Here is a 17414-nt window from a genome sequence, read left to right as displayed (position 1 = left end):
TTCTAGGCTGAAATCCAAGCCTAGAAGTATTAGAGTATTGGCCAATTAGAGCCCAAAGTGCAGATAAAGTTCTCTACTAGTGGCCACTAAAGGCAAACCAGAGGACTCAGACAAAATCAGAAGTAAATGTAGTTCTTCCTGCCTCCCTGTAATGGCATTGCTAATAGAATCAAGATGTCACATTACACAGATTGATCTTAAATGCTTTGTCAGGAGTAAAACATCACTTCCTCACCCCAACTCCTCAGGAGTCACCAACTGCTATTATCTCAGTCCCTTCACTCAGTGGTTCTCACGGTCTGGGCTATGATTCCAGTGTTTCCAGAGGGTTGTAAAAATTTCCCAACAGACCAAGTTTTCTTTTATATTTATTTTTTTAAGTTGTTCCTAATCCATCTGATTGCAAATAAATCCTTACAATGCAAATTACTGCAGTAGACTCTATTCACTACAGAGTGCTGGGAAACGTGCCATTCATGAAATTTTCAATGGGGATGTATCTTTCCAATGAGATCAGTATCATATGTATGTATATGTGCTAATGGTCACATTCACTGGGCCATAAAAACTGCAGATGCCATTGAACACAGAATTGGTGAGGTTCTGATGCTAAGGGAAAGAGGGGGTACAGAGGACATTTTGTCCAGCAAGCTGATGGAAGAGGTTATTTTGGGGCACACCCACTGAATCCATGACTCTATGGACCTCTTGACCAGGCCTCCTGTGTGTTGGGGGATGGCCCCACCTTCTCAATTACTATAGTCCCTGGATGTAAAAGAGCAGTGGGCAGGACAAGAACTATATCCACTCCACCATCCCCAAAACAAATCCATTTATTCAGGCCTGAAGGTAAATGCCTATTTTGGCCATAATATATGGCAGAGACAAATTGGAGAGAATCCAGAGAGCAACACAAATGATAAAGGATTTAGCAAGCCTGCCCTCTGAGGAAAGGTTAAAAAACCTGGGTATATTTAGTCTTGAGAAATGGAGGCTGAGGGGGGACATGATAACAGTTTCTAAATATGTTAAGGTCCATTATAAAGAGGACAGTGATCCATTGTTCTTCGTGTCCACCAAGGGTAGGACAAGAAGGAATCAGCATAGTTTGAAGCAAGGGAGATTTACGTTAGATATTAGGAAAAGCTTTCTAACTCTAAGGAGAGTTAAACTCTGGGAATAAGCTTCCAAGGGAGATTGAGGAATCCCTACCATTGGAGGTTTTTAAGAACAGGGGGACAAACACCTGGCAGGGATGTCTAGGTTTACTTGGGCCAGACTCAGCACAGGTGGCTCAACTAGATGGCCACTGGAGATCCCTTCCAGCCCGATATTTCTATGATTACAGGTTTTTGAGGAGTTTTTTTGAGCTGATGCAGCAAGAAGAATTCTGGGATATGGTGTCTTGGAAGTAAGAAGTGAGTGATTTTGGAGGTCAGAGAAGGAAAAAATGGTTGGTTTGAGGGATCATACAAAGTATTTGAAAACTTCTCCAGTCAGTCTACACCCTCACTAGGATACACAACCACCTAGGTTAGATTGGAAATCTCTGAAAGCTCCAGGAGGCCAGAGCTTATCTAGGATTGAATTAGAGCAGCTGAAAGCTCAGAGGCTGAAGGCTAATGCCAGCAGGAACTCATTTAATTCCCAGTGTCTTGCCCATCACCACTCACATGCAAAAGAAAGGAGAAAGCACAATGAAGAGATACATGGAGAGACTCTAGTCTTTACCTCATATTCTTTAATAGTCCCTTTCCATGGGCAGCCATCGTTAATACAGACAGCCGGCAGACTTTCCACCTCCCGACGAGCTGCGTTATCTGGGAAAGCCTCAAATGGGAAAAAGCAAAGACAAGTTACTCTGGGATTGCAGCTTTGATCTAGTCTCCTGATTCTTCATACGCCATTGCTAATAAACAGTCTTCCCAAACTTGTTGTCCCACAATACCCTTAGAGATGCATCTTGTAAACCAGCTCCAGCCAAGGCTGTAGCAGTTAGCTAAGATAAACTCATAGCTGGAAACCAAACCAGCTCACCTGTATGTTAGTGTTGTTCAAAACAGGTATTAGTATCATAAGAATGTATTTAGTGTTTAGACTCTATGAAATGCTTGTAAATTGCTGCATGTACTAATCTCACGTATGATGTCTGTATTCCAGGCTATAAGGAAATATGTACGTTTTGCTTCATAATTTTGAAAATGTTTGCTCTGAACTTGTGAACCCACACACAGGAATCATGCCCCCAATCCATTGAAGAGGCCTATCAAGATTAAAAGGGCCATTAAGGAACATCACAATGCACAGGATTGGTGAACAGCCCTATCACCCCTTGGAAACGTACATGCAAGGGAGTTTGTCTCATGGACTGGAAGGCTATAAGGCCGTGTCTACACTAGCAAGTTTACACTGGCACAGCTGTACCAATGGAGAGAGGTCTCCCGTTGACATAACAAAACCACCTCCACAAGTGGCAGCAGTTATGTCCACAGAAGCAGCTCTCCCAAGGCCACAGATGCCAGTGAAACTTATGTTGCTCAGAAGGGTTTTTTTTTTTCCACACCCCTGAGCAACATAAGTTTTGCTGACATCAGTGGTAATGTAGACATGCCCTAAATGTAAAAGGCAAAACAGGGTCACAATTCATTTCTTTGCCGTTTGAACTCTCACACTAAACTAAGGCTATGGCTACAGAGCTGACATTGGTGCAGCTGTGCCGCTGCTAATGCAGATGCTCTAAGCCGACGGGAGAGCTCTCCCATCAACTTAATTACTCCAGCCGCCACAAGTGGCCGTAGCTGTGCCAGTGGAAGAAGCTGTCCCGCTGACATAGCGCTGCCCACACCAGCGCCTAGGTTGTTGTAACTTACTTTGCTCAGGGGGGTGGCTTATTCACCCTAACTTACACCAATCTAAGCTGTAGTGTGTACATAGCCTTAGGCAGACATCCCCAGGGGTTACCCCTTGGCCTCTCCTGAATGACATTTTGAATTGACAGATTACTACATCTCTGTCACCTTTAGGAACCATAGATGGTAACTCATTTGTGCGTATATGCTTGCTTGCTTGCTTGAACCTGTAAATAACTCTGTTATTTCTTTTTCCTAATTAATAAACCTTTAGTTAGTTTACTACAAGATTGGCTACAGGTGTTGTCTTTGGTGTGAGAGCTAAGACACCCCAGATCAATTTGTAAGTGACTGGTCACAACCTGAGTATTTTGTGATTTCTGAAGTAAGTGGCCATTTATCACTAAGTCCAGCTTGCCTGGGTGGCAAGATAAACTGGAGAGCCCAAGGGGACTGTCTGTGACTCCACAGTAAGATTGTTACAGTGATCCAGGAGTTCACATTTCTTACTGGGTTGGTGAAATCTAATTATAGAACATACCACGAGTATGGGGTAAGTACCCTGGTTTTGATAGTCTGCCCTGAGGCAGGCACTCATGTTCGTGAGCCACTCCAGACTGTGTGACAGCATCTATGACAAATCTTTATTGCAGAGTTTAAACAAGTAAACTATGTTGTAAGATGTCCTGAATTTTAGAAGTTGGGGAATCAATTGCAGCACTAATCATAACACTTGGGATACTGAATTCACACCTGTTAGATAATGGATTCCATCATTCTTAGGTACCAGTCTCTGGCCTCTCACTCTAAACAAAAACAGGAAATGTTTATGAATGACTTCAATGTTCTCTGCTTTGGAGAGATCTTACTTACCGAATTTGTTTCTAAAATAGAAACTCCTTCTTCATATATTCCTTCCTGAATACAGGCTGCACACTTCTGAGGCCCAGAGCTAATGGGGTGGGGGAAAAAATCAGCCACAAAATAAAAAGATTCATGCTGAATTTGTGATTCAGAGACAATAGAGGCTTCTCAAGAGAGCCTTCAGAGCCAAAGAAGGTTTATTTACACAAGTATATTTTTAAAACAGCAAATGGAGCCATTTACTAACATACATTTTGCATTCATTGATTGATCCTCTTAATGGATACACATTTCTGCTCTATTTTAGTTATTTCTTCCTTGTAGTGATCTTTATTCTAGTTTTCTTCCTCTCATGATTAGCTGTTCTTATATTTAAACTTTCCCCCATGCCCTTAAAAGTGAAGACAGAGAAATTAAGAAGACCAATTGAAACTTCTTTTGCGATCATAAAATGTATTTTTACATTTCACACAGGTGGCATTATTGCCAAGCAGGGACCTCCAAGGAACAAATTCTTTATACGGCCCCGATAGTCACTTACAACAGTACTTAATTAGAGTGGATCAACCTAGATGGACCACCTGGTCTTTGTCACACCCAATAATCTCCTGGGTTTCGGCTTGACCATACCACCTGAAGAACACAACAAACTCAGGAAACTCTGGGTATGACTACATAGCGTTTTGGAGCCCACGGGAAAGAGCCTTCCAGCTCAGATCAACAGACTTGGGTTAGCGGGGCTTGTGCTATCGCTCTAAAAATAGCTGTGTAGACAGTGCTTTGAAATTACAGCTGGGACTGAAGCTCAAGCTCTGAAACCTGGAGAGAGCAGGCTTCAGAGCCCAAGCTCCAGCCTGAGCTGCAACTTAAAAGAGCTGTCTACACACTATTTTTAGAGCGCTAGTGCAAACCTTGCTAGCCTGAGCTGGTTGACCTGGGCTGGGAGGCTCCTTCCCAAGAATGGCAAAATGCTGTGTAGACATACTCTCTAGGGCAGTGGTCACCAACCCGTCTATCATGATCATCTGGTCGATCCTGGAGCCTCTGCCAGTCGATTGCAATCTCCAGGTCACTAAAAGTCCGGCGGTGCAGCAGGGCTCAGGCAGGCTGCCTGCCTGCCCTGGCCCCACGCCACTCCCAGAAGCGGCTGGCTGCTAGCTCGTCTCTGCGACCCCTGGGTTGGTGCGGGGGAGGCAGCTCCACACGCTGCCCCCACCCCCAGCAGTGTCCCCGCAACTCCAATTGGCTGGGAACCAGGGCCACAGAGATGTGCCAGCAGCCAGCCACTTCAGGGAGCACCATGGGGCTATGGCAGGCAGGCAGCCTGCCTGAGACCTGCTGCGCTACTGGCTGGGAGCCGCCTATGGTAAGCGCCTCCCGGCCAGAGCCTACATCCCTCAGCCTCTCCTGCACCCCAACACTCTACACCAGCCCACAGGTCCATCCTACACCAAACTCCCTCCAAGAGCCCTCACCCCCTCATGCACCACAACCCCCTGCCCCAGCTGCACCAAACTCCCTCCCAGAGCCCACATCCTTCACCCTCTCCTGCACCCTAACACTCTGCCCCAGCCTGGAGCTCCTTTCTGCACCCAAACTCCCTCCCAGAGATTGTACCCCTCACTCCTGCACCCCAAACCCCTGCCCCAGGCTTAGCCCGGAGCCCTCTTCCACACTCTGAACCCCTCAGCCCCAGCCCAGAACCTGCACCTCCTCCCACACCTCAACCCTCTGCCCCAGCATGGTGAAAGTGAATGAGGGTGGGGGAAAGCAAGCAATAGGAAGGGGGGAATGGAGTGAGCGGGGTGGGGCCTCAGGGAAGGGGCAGGGTAGATCCTGGGTTGATCTTAAATTCAAAAAGTGATCTTGTGTGTAAAAAGGCTGGAGACCACTGCTCTAAGGCCTGAAGAGAACCAGATGCTGAAATTAAGAGACAGACATAAAACGTGGCCCTCACTCACAACCCACTGAAAATAAGGCTGTATTTCCTTTTTTGCTTTCCTTTGCTTCTAATCATTTTGTTTCAGACTGGAGAGGGATAAATTACCTTATAAGTTTCTTCAGGCAGTAAGAACAATAGCGGTGTCCACACTGAGCTTGAAATGGCCTCCTCAGAATATTCTTGCACTCGGAGCAGAGGTATTTGCCCTCCAATTTAGTCCCCAGTATCTCCTTTGAAAATCCAGGCTGGTTTAAATCCAAAGAACCAGGTGGAGTCGAGTTTGCTGCTGCCATGTGAACCAAAAACCCCAGATGTGCCTCAAGAGCCTGAAAAAAGAAAAATGTTTTGTCCCATTTGATTATCTTGTTCTCAGTTGGACACGGTTCACCTTTCACTACCTTTACTGCATTGATCACCTGGAAGCCACCGCAATAGCTGAGCTTGTTATTCCTAAGCACAGGTCTGCAGTGTATTATACACACTGAAACAGCCAACTGGGCAGATTGTGTCTTCTGGCACTTGCCAGGGACAGGGGCTCTAAAGTTAAATCCGAAACAAGGAAATGGGGTGGGGTATCCTTGCCTAGTTCCCCACCCACCTTAATTATGGAAAAACAAACTTTGGACAAATTGCTGCCTCCAGTCCAAGACAAGAGAGACCCGAGAGGAGACCACTTGCCCAATGTCAAACTGATCAAGAGAATAAACAAAGAGCCTCCTGAAAACTTCCTACACGTCAAGTGACACAGCCATGATCCAGTGCCACACACTTCCATTTCTGGCAGTTGTCAAAATTCACTGTGATTCTATATAAGGCCAGAGGCTCACTTGAGTCACAGGTGGAACCTGTTTGAACAGCCGAGAGCCAAGATTTACAACATCTAGTCAGGTGTCTGAGGGTTCCAGGTTTCTTTGAAGGTTTGCAAAACGAAAAGGCAAAAATGGTATAACCTAATGAAAGGGGTAATATACTGGGAATAAAAGGCAGTTTAGTGATTTATTTTTACTGTGTGCGCCATTCAGAAAACCTCCCTCCCAATGCTGCCATGTACAGACTAGACCAAAAGGTGCGTTAACTACATGTATATTATCTTTGTATCAAAACAGCCAAACAAGCTATAAGCCGGGGTTAGACCGAGTTCCAAGCATTTAGCATTTAAATCTGATGTATTCTGAGGCCATATTTACACTACAGCCACTACACCGACACAGGTATAGTGCTGCAGCTGTACTGTCGTAGCAAAAATGCTTCCTAGTTAATGAGAGGCGGTAGCTAGGTTGATGGAAGAATTCTTCTGGCAACATAGTCGTGTCTACACTGGGGACTAGATCGACCTAACTACAGCCCTCAGGGTATAAACTTGTTCAGCCCTGAGCAACATAGCTAAGTCGATCTAACTTTTAAACATAGACCAGGGCTTAATGTCATTGTGTTGCCTGATGACTGACTTTAACCAGACGTTTTTAATGTAGTCTACATTTATTAGGAGAAGTAACTTGGTGTAAATGTTGGCTATTGACCATCGACCAAAACTGTAAAAATGCCTCCCTGAAATATAAATTAACAGCTCTAGAAAAGTTGAGGGCATCTTGCAGGATCTCTCCCTTCATAAGTGTCCAATGGCACAAAAGCAGTTAAGTGTAGCTGGACCATGGAGAAGATATGAAGGGGCATGGGGTGGGGAGTGTATCCAGAACACTGGGAACAAGCTACGTAAAAAAGAACGCATGTTGCGTAACTGAATCATTCTGTGACCCAGCCAGTCTTTAGAGCAGTGGTTCTCAACCTGCAGCCCAATCAGCACACAGCTGCAGCCCATGTGACATCTTCAGGGCCATACAGGTAGTATTGGATGTGGCCCACATAACACATTGAGAACCACTGCTTTAGAGGAAACCAACTTAGGTCAAAATCCTGCTTCTTCTGAGGCAGTGGTGCCTTGGGGAAGATAAGGAGTTACAACCAGCAATGCCAGGAGGCATAACTCCTCCACAGGTAATAAGCGGAAGATTGCTGGATATTGCCTCTCACCAGCTCAAGACCCTGTCCTTGTTCCAATCAGAAATCCTCCCACTTTGTGGACAGCGAACACTGCCGACAATGGCAGCCACAGCAAATTATGGATGAGTGCGGGGGGGCAGGGAGGAGGAAGGAAGGGAGATAGAACAAGAGGAAGGCTCCTTCTGATTGCATGCAATTATGTAGGGCCAGAAGAAGGGTAAAGCTGTGCATGTAATGCCCTAACCTCAGAGCCAATATTCACTGACAAGAGAGCCGACATCAGGGCAGGTGAAAATGCTCTTGGTTCACAGACTGCATTATACGTTTGCAGCCAGACTTGAATAATCAGAGTCTCTCTGGAGAAAAAGTAAAATTTCAGCGGGAATGTTCCCAATGGAGAGGAACCAGTGTATGAAAAATTAAGCACACTGATCTCAGAACAATATATTCTTAAGAGTATCTAAAGGGTTCCAAACGGCCACAATTTGACCTAGAGGTTTGTATACATGACTGGAAATCAGCAAGTCTAACTAGGTTATATTCCTGGCTCTGCCACAGACTGAAAGCCTGACCTTGAACATATAAATCCCCCTCTACACCTCACATGACAGGTTTCAGAGTAGCAGCCGTGTTAGACTGTATCTGCAAAAAGAAAAGGAGTACTCGTGGCACCTTAGAGACTAACAAATTTATTTGAGCATAAGATTTCGTGAGCATCCGATGAAGTGAGCTGTGGCTCACGAAAGCTTATGCTCAAATAAATTTGTTAGTCTCTAAGGTGCCACAGGTACTCCTTTTCTTTTTGCCTCTACACCTCAGCTGTCAAATAGAGTTACCAATACTTTGCTACTACACAGGAGAGTCCTGAGGATTAATTTATCAATGTTTATAAAGTGCCCCGAGGGCCATTGCTGGATGGCACTCTATAGGATGTGGAGACCATTATTTATTACCCTGTTACCAGCGGTCTGTTAGCCCACTTGGTTCCTTCCCTCTACTCCCAGTAAAACTACCATAACCAAAAGCAAGGCGAATTGTTTTGGACCTGGCCTAGATACAGTAGCTCCTGTAACTACCATCATTTCTGGGGAGAAGAGGCATAACTTATAACCAATCGCTTTTAGTTCTGTATTGCTGCCTTTTTCCCCCCTGCAAGACAAACTCAATGGCACAGCCTGTTAAAAAGCTTTCCGGATTGGCTAGGCATTACTTTGATGGAGTAGTTCATGTAAATTCCACATAACCCAGAATCACTAGCTAAGAACAATTTAGAAGTCAGTCTGATATAAGATCAATAAGCCACTCCACTGCTGGCTGCATTTAATTTAGCCAAGAATTTCGACATTCATGTTCAGTAAAAACCCTGGCTGTTTCAGGAAGGGAAAAATATATGTTCTGGCTCAATCACAAGATATAGGCTTGATGGAGGAATTATTGGGTGATATCTTTTGGCCTATGTCATACAGGAGGTCAGACCAGATTCTCTAAGTGGTCCCTTCTTCTGGTCTTAAAGTATAGGAATAGAGGGTGCTAATGAGTCTGCACTTCCCTCTAAGGGAATACTTAGCCAGGAATTAGAGGTAGTCAGGGACTTTTCTACAAAATGGTTTTTCATCAGAAATGCCAATCTATCAAAACGAAAACTTTGTGTGGTAACAGATCAGTTTCAATGAAACTTTCTTCTGAAAGGTTTCTCGTGTCCAGGACAGAATTTCTGGTCAGACAGAAGCTACCCACCAGAATAGCTTGATAGAGTAACGTCCCTGCTCCAAATTAGGTAGAACAGAGACTTGAACTTCGGTCTCCCACATCCCAAGCAAGTACCATAACCACCAGGCTTTTCTGGAGTGAGTTCTCTCTGACTCTCCATGAAATATTTCAAAAGGTTTTGGGTTTGTCCCAATAAAGAACAGAAAAACTTTTCAATTCTCAAAACTGTTTGACAGCCATTTCCTGTGCAGCTCTACCAGTGACCTAGAGCAGGGATAGGCAACTGGTGGCCCAAAGGACAAATCTGGCCTGCTAGATCATTGTAAGGGCCAGGTCTTGCCTGCCCACAAATGTGCACATCAGATAACACTGTGACAGGAGCCAGCAAGCCGGAGCAGTGAGCCAGACCCAATTCCATGGGACAAGAACTGTTGCTGTGGGGTAAGCACAGGATGGGCTCTTTCGCCAGTCCTGCACCAGGACCAGATTTCCCCCTCCCCACAACCTCTCAGGGCAAGACCCAATTCTCCACCACATCACACACCCCTGCTAGCTAAAAGATTTTAGTGGATTTTGTAGCCTTCTACTACCTTAAAGTTACCCATCCCTGACCTAGAGAAATGCTAGAGCACACCATACTGCACTTTACATATCAGCTGAGATCTAAAAAATGCTCATTGCCTGTGGTCATCAAAAGATCACAAGGCGAGCTTAAAGAGCAGGTGGGTGAAAGCGTTCTCATGTGTTCAATTTAACTAAGTACAGGGGCACTTGTGGGACATTGTAACCATAAATAAATGGACCTGTACATTTTATCCTTTATTCATGTTATGCTTATCTAAACATTTGTACTATGCTCATCACTACAGTAGCCATATCTTTCTTCTACACCCCACTCAGTTATCATCATGGAAAGACTAGATCAGCAAAGCAGTTTTTACATTCTGATCAGAAGATTGAAAGAAGTGCATTAATTCTAACTCTTCTAAGAGCAAGTTCCCACAACCATGGGCCAATTACCGAGAAAACTGAGTCTCACACTTGAATCTGACTCTGCTGGCATTATTAACCACTTCCATTCTTTCAGTGGAATATAGCTAGAATGGAAGGTCATAGCCTCAGAGAGCAAAGTGATCTCTTAGGTACCTTGGGTCAATCCCATGAAAAGCTTTGAAGACAAAGACTGAGCGACACACACTTTAATGTTCAAGTCTAGTTTAATTATAATATAAATGTAGTGCCCTTTATAGACAGAGTAACTCACAAAAATGTTATTTCTGCTAAAAGTACCAATCATGTTAACGACAGTACTTAAATACATTATACAACAGCTGCATAGAAAACAAAAAATTAGTGAGGCTGGCAAGTGAGGGAGAGAATGTATAGGTCTGCCGCACTGCAAGAAAAGCTCTCATTAATAAGAGTGTAGTCCTATTACACCAACATATTCATGTGCCTACAGTGGTTGAACAAGAGTAATGTGAGAATATGGACTCTAAAATCTATACAGAAAGATTATTTTTAACTGTTTTCCTCTTTTTCTAATTTTCAGGTGAATTTCATACTTGAAAACTCTGAAGGCTGAATGCCCCCAGGCATCCACAGGACAGCAGTACTTCAGGATCCCCATCATTGTGTCAGTGGTTAAACACAATGTAACCCATGGTTTCAGAGTAGCAGCCCTGTTACTCTGTATCCACAAAAAGAACAGGAGGACTTGTGGCACCTTAGTACTCTAGGTGCCACAAGTACTCCTGTTCTTTTAATGTAACCCATGACCATTCTGATGAGAATGCCAACCAGGTGTCAGTAAATGTTTTCCACAAAGGTTTCTGCAAGGCCATCTCCTCCTATCTGCTGGGAACTAGACTGACATTCACCCGCTAAGTTTAAAAAGCCCTTTAAGGTTGTCAGGGACTGTGTGGAGGCCACCTTTTTGACAAGTACAGTTCTGTATATTTCCCACAGTCCCATTTCCCAGCATTTTGGGCAATGTTAAGTAGGATGTGAGGCAAGCGTGAATCATGCAGAAGTGGCGAAGTATCAGCTTTTGTTGCTGAGACCACACTATTGTACCTACTGGGCGGCATGTAGGTTAAACGGCTCTGTGATATTCAGGGATCTCCCGTTAGAGACTCTCTTTGAATAACAAGGGGCGGCTTAATAAAAGCAAGCCCTGACTTGAGTCATTCAGTCTGATCACTAAAGCCCAATTCAATTCGAAACAGAAACAACCCCGGAGCAAAGGCCAGAAGTAACGAGCTTTCCCACGGGCTGAGGGCGCCACGGCACCAGGCGCCCAGAGCGACCCACCCGCCAGGCTCGCAAGGGGCTTCCCACGCGCGCCAGCGCCCGGGGCTGCCACCGCTGGAATTTCCCCTCAGCACTTCCCGTCTCGAGTTCCCCGCGCCAACGGCTCTCGCTCGAACACCCCGAGGCCCCCGGCCGCGCTTCCCGCCCGGGCCCCGCCCACGCACGGACCCGAGCCCAGCCTCCCGCGGGACAGGGGCCGCTCCCGCGCCGCCGCCGGCCCGGGCCCCACACGCTGCGCGCGCCCGCCCCGCGCTGCGCCTGGCGCTCTGGGGCCCGCACCCCGCCCCGGGCCGGACTCTGGCCGGGCGCCGACCGGCCTGAGCCCGCGGGCGGCCGGGGAACCGCCCCACTTACCGGCAGCCTCGCTCCGCTCCCCGCCAGCCACACCGGAAGCACCGCCATAAGCCACGCCCAGCGGACACGTCCCCCCGGGCCACGCCCCCGAGGGCTAAGGCCCGCCTCCGGCTCCGCCTCCGCTCGGTGGCGCTGCCAGAAGTGGCCGTTGGCGGCGGTTGAAGGGCAGGTTGGGGGACGGGCGGCAGCCGCCCTCTCCCCCTCCCCCTCGGCCCGACCCACGGGGCCCCGCGCCTCCGTCACCCCCGACCCCGCCCCTCCGTCACCCCCGGCCCCACCGCAGCCTACCCCCCCGCCCCGCCCCTCCGTCACCCCCGACCCCGCGCTTCCGTCACCCCCTGTCCCATGGCACACTGCCCCCCGGCCCCGCGCCTCCGGCACCCCCTGCCCCACGGCACCCTGCTCCCCGGCCCGCCCCTCCGTCACCCCCGGCCCCACCGCAACCTACACCCCCGCCCCGCCCCTCCGTCACCCTCGGCCCCGCCCCTCCGTCACCCCCTGTCCCATGGCACACTGCCCCCCGGCCCCGCGCCTCCGGCACCCCCTGCCCCACGGCACCCTGCTCCCCGGCCCGCCCCTCCGTCACCCCCGGCCCCACCGCAACCTACACCCCCGCCCCGCCCCTCCGTCACCCTCGGCCCCGCCCCTCCGTCACCCCCTGTCCCATGGCACACTGCCCCCCGGCCCCGCGCCTCCGGCACCCCCTGCCCCACGGCACCCTGCTCCCCGGCCCGCCCCTCCGTCACCCCCGGCCCCACCGCAACCTACACCCCCGCCCCGCCCCTCCGTCACCCCCGGCCCCGCCCCTCCGTCACCCCCTGTCCCACGGCACCCTGCCCCCCCGCCCCGCGCCTCCGTCACCCCGGGCCCCACCGCAACCTACCCCCCCGCCCCGCCCCTCCGTCACCCTCGGCCCCGCCCCTCCGTCACCCCCTGTCCCACGGCACCCTGCCCCCCCGCCCCGCCCCTCCGTCACCCCCTGTCCCACGGCACCCTGCCCCCCGGTCCCGCCCCTCCGTCACCCCCGGCCCCGCCCCTCCGTCACCCCCTGTCCCACGGCACCCTGCCCCCCCGCCCCGCGCCTCTGTCACCCCCTGTCCCACGGCACCCTGCCCCCCGGTCCCGCCCCTCCGTCACCCCCGACCCCGCGCTTCCGTCACCCCCTGTCCCATGGCACCCTGCCCCCCGGCCCCGCGCCTCCGGCACCCCCTGCCCCACGGCACCCTGCTCCCCGGCCCGCGCCTCTGTCACCCCCTGCCCCACCGCACCCCGGCCCCGCACCTCCGTCACCCCCTGCCCCCACCACACGCTACCCCGAGCCTTTGTCACCCCCTCCCCCACCACACCCTGCCCCCACGCCCTGTGCCTCCGTCACTCCCTGACCCACGGCACCCTCCTCCCCTTGCCTGTGCCTCTGTCACCCCCAGACCTTGGCACCCTCCTCCCCTCGCCTGTGCCTCTGTCACCCCCTGACCCATGGCACCCTGCCCCCCTTGCCTGTGCCTACATCACCCCCAGTTTGGCACCATGCCCCCCTCGCCTGTGCCTATGTCACCCCCAGACCACAGCACCCTGGCCCCGTCCCCGTGCCTATGTTACCCCTGACTCACGGCACCCTGCCCTCCTCGCCTATGCCTACGTCACCCCCAGATCCACGGCAGCCTGCCCAGTCTGGCCCTGTACTTGGGTCACCCTCTGACCCATCCCCTCATGCCCATGGTACCCTGCCCCCCCCACCAGGTCCTTTGCCTGTGACACTCCTAACCCCCCAGACCTGTCCCTGTGTCACCACCTGCCCCCTTCTCTCAGCCCTGTGTCTGTCTCACCCCCATCCCAGCACCCTGCACCCTCCCCCCAGGCCCACAACACAACACAATCCGCCTGCATCTCATGTGGATCCGTCCCTGTGTTAAGGCTATCTTGGATGCAGATCATAGTTCTCTCCCCAGATCTCCCAGGAAACATGTTCTCTACTCCTTCCTCAGAACAACTAGGGGGTTCTTAAGAGGATGATCTAAATCCCCCTTCTAACCTGCCGCTCCCACACACAGATCTCCAGCCTCATCGAGGGCCCCTCTAGAATGGAGGAGAGGGGAGAGCTGTGTGCAGAGTCCACCACTTCCCGCACACATCCAGAGATGATCCTCCAATCTCCACACACAGTTTGTAAGCTCCTCAGGGTTGTCTCCTTTCATTCTGCTGAGCTGTAAATGCCAGGCACATCCATTGTGCCACAGAAGTAGACAATACTAAGACATTAATAATAAAGCTTCTCAAAAGTCCCGAGTGTCATAGCTTTCCCCCCACTCTCCACCCCCTTGCTTCAAGTTAATAAAGAATCACAGAAATTCCGCTCCCTGCACTTTCCGTAATCAGACACCTCATGCAAAACACCGCTTTGCCTGACTTGGGGCAGCTGAGACAGCCACAGCTCTTCCCAGCATCGTTCAAAAGAGAACCCCTCACTAGACAGAATGAAAGTGAGTGCTGAGGTCTCTGTTTCATTTCTCAATTCCCTGGTGGATGCTAGTTTGGGGAATGAGATGCTGTTATCTGAGACAGCCAGACTCAGAAGAACATCTGGGTACTTCTACTTCCATTCATCCCAACCTCAGCATGATGGGATCCCAACACCTTACAAAGCTACAGAAATGAAAGTACTTCTCAACAGCGTGCAATCTTACAGAAACCGAGGTGCCCAATAGCACAGAGTCAACAGCAGAGCTGGGACTATAACTTACATCTTGTGTCCCCCAGTCCCGTTCTGTAATCACTGAACATACTACCTCCACCCTGCAGAGGCCCACAGCTTTTACCCTGTGCTTGAGAACAGCATGCCCTTATTGAAAGCCCATTGAAGTCAATGGAGACTCACATAGACTTTGGATCAGGCTCATTCTATAATCTCCCAGGGCGAAATCCTGACCCCCACAGACTTCAATGGAGCCAGGATGTCACCCGTACAGTACATGTGTGTAATCCTTCAAATGAATTCTTTTCAAATGAATTCTTCAGACTGCTAGAAAACTTAGTCCAAGCCTTTCAGCCCAAGGTGCCTAGGTCAAATCCAGCCCAGTGTGGCAGTGGTTCAAAATCAGTGACTCCTGTCAAATGAGTTGCTGATCTCGGTCAAATCCTTAGTGGACAGGTCGGTGCCTGCACCACACAACCCACCACCATGGGCGGCTGGTATCAAAGGCCAAGGCAGGCTAAGCCTCCACTAACCCAGGCCTTGCCTCCCTCCCCCCTGAAGCCAGCAGAGACTTAGCTCCAGCTGGCAGCCTGGAGCTGGGCCCCGCCAGGGGCAGCCCGGGGCTGGGCCTGCTGGGCAAGGGCTCCACCAGCCATGAGGGGAGGGCGCTCCTCCTGCTGTGGGGGGAGCATCCAAAGGTGGGGTTCATGCCACCACCATCAACTAGCCCCTGTTGGCAGCCTCAGCAGAGGGGTCCATGGACTGCATGGGCACTGGAAAGTACTCACCCCCCTGAGGTGGTCTTTAGAAGTCAAGCTGATTAGCAGGGCAGTTTAGCTTCTATCCAATCTATCTGTGTAGGCATCTGTATTGCATCGATAATGCTGCAGCCCGTGCTGTGCCCATTGGCTGGGTACATGATGAATTTCACTCCTCCTAAGACAATCTATCCCCCACTTGAGGCTCCCCACTAAGAACTCTAGGCAATGCACATCTTCTCCATGCCATACAGAACACCTGCAGTCCACTCTGAGGCATGTGGGCTAAACCCCAGGATGAGGACTGGCCTCCAAAGGCTCTTTAACACATTTGATTACCTTAAACAAAGCAGCAGAGCTCCCTTACCTTTGAGAAGAGTGACATTGCTCATTCCAGCTCTGAGAATCAGCTCTTGGCTGGGCGGTGGTTGCTTAGAACAGAAAGTGGAAGTGAGATGCATGCCTAGAGGAGAGTCAGCAGGGGGCTGGCTTTGTTTTAATAAGAACTGAGGAGAAGGGAATTGAAAACCAGAACCCTGTGTGACGTTCCAGGCCAGCAATAGCCACCCATAGGTGCTTTCACAGGGGGAACTTGGCTTTGCTAAAGGTCAGGCCAAAAGACCTGTGACTTTTACAAAGACAGGTGTACATTTCAAAGCAGATCATTCTATTCTGCCTCCCTAACCACCCCATAGAGATCATTTGATACTTAGCTTAGCAAATCTAAGTCCTTTTGGGGCAGTGCAAGGGGCTCTTGGGTCTCTTCATTGTGTCCCCACCGTCAAGAATACCATGTCTCAGTGCCACAAGGCTGAGGTCTTCAGTGCTCTTTACACTAGCCGGGTGTGAAGTAGTCAGATTGTCCTCTTCCCAGGGAGCTCAGTTCACCTGGAGCAAGGAGAGTCCCCAGCAGGCACAGAGCTGGCATAGTCAGGTCTACACCACTGCCCTCATGGGAGCCACTGGTGCAGGGGGATCTATGCCACAGCTATTCCCAGGTGTTAGATTGGCTCAATGGAAGGGGTGGAGGGAGGGGGCATTGCAGCTAGAGTGCAAGTTATGGCAGTCCCTGAGGCAGCTATAACCTACACACTAAGGACTGAATTGGCCCCTGGCAAGCCCTGGGACAGTGCTGCTGGTCCCCACACTGGGGCTTAGTCCAGAGCGGGAGTCACATACACACACCCCAGCTCCTTCAGCATCCAAAGGGGACTGTGTGCTACTCTGGAGCTTGTCAGGAAAAGCTGCTTCTTGTAGGGCTGGGCCAAGCAATTCTGGGGCCTCCCACCAAGCCCCTAGCTGCAATGCTCCAGGTTCAGTGTGCAACCTGCTCCCCAGCTGGTGACAGGAGCAGGTACCAGGCCTGCAGTTGAGGGAGCTGATAGATGACAGGGAGAGTGATTAGCCAGAATTGGGGGATGTTTGTGCAGTGAATTGGGGGACTAGTGGATGGAAGTTTTCTGTAAATGGGGAGAGCCTCAACCAGGGCTCCTTGCCTCCACCACCCCACACTGGCTGGACTGACCCCGCTGTGGATGCACTTGTAGGGTTCCCACTCTCAAGTCCCAGGCAGCTGGCTTTACAGCAAAGCTTGGCCAGCCTCCTTTGGGGCCCTCTGTGTAGAGCAGGCAGGGGGCTTTTGCTGCTATAACCTGCTTCCCTGCCTCAGCTGTTCTTCTCCCACTGCCATGTGGGGGTGCAGCCACACCTGGAGCAAGGGGTGTAATGCCCAGCTAGGCCTGAGTACAAACCCACTTGGGCTCTGTGAGTACATACTCAGGGGGGCTAGCTCGTGCCACTACTTGCAGCTGCCCAGGCTACTGGGGCTACACGACTATTCTTAGCGCACAAGGTTGGTGAAAGTTAGTGTGAGTCTGTCTGTGTGCGCCAGGAATCACCCTGTGATGGGTTAGAACCCTGAGGAAGTCACC

At 50.4% G+C, this 17414-nt stretch overlaps 1 protein-coding gene across 2 annotated transcripts in view; it reads right to left on the bottom strand.

Annotated features, from left to right (window-relative positions):
• TRAF2 (TNF receptor associated factor 2) overlaps positions 1 to 12142 on the bottom strand; it is a 47797-nt gene extending 35655 nt beyond the window's left edge. For both annotated transcript variants that reach the window (XM_074973682.1, XM_074973683.1), the window contains exons 1-4: positions 12034 to 12142; positions 5761 to 5981; positions 3723 to 3801; positions 1732 to 1830 (exon numbers count right to left, since the gene is read on the bottom strand). In XM_074973682.1, coding sequence (XP_074829783.1) covers positions 1732 to 1830; positions 3723 to 3801; positions 5761 to 5981; positions 12034 to 12081 — 447 coding nt within the window. In that variant the 5' untranslated portion in view covers positions 12082 to 12142. The remainder of the gene's footprint in view (positions 1 to 1731; positions 1831 to 3722; positions 3802 to 5760; positions 5982 to 12033) is intronic.
• Between the last annotated feature and the right edge of the window lie 5272 nt (positions 12143 to 17414).

The sequence above is a fragment of the Natator depressus genome, chromosome 16 (genome assembly GCF_965152275.1).
Source record: "Natator depressus isolate rNatDep1 chromosome 16, rNatDep2.hap1, whole genome shotgun sequence".
In the NCBI taxonomy this organism is placed as follows: domain Eukaryota; kingdom Metazoa; phylum Chordata; order Testudines; family Cheloniidae; genus Natator; species Natator depressus.
This window is presented reverse-complemented; position numbering and strand designations above follow the sequence as displayed.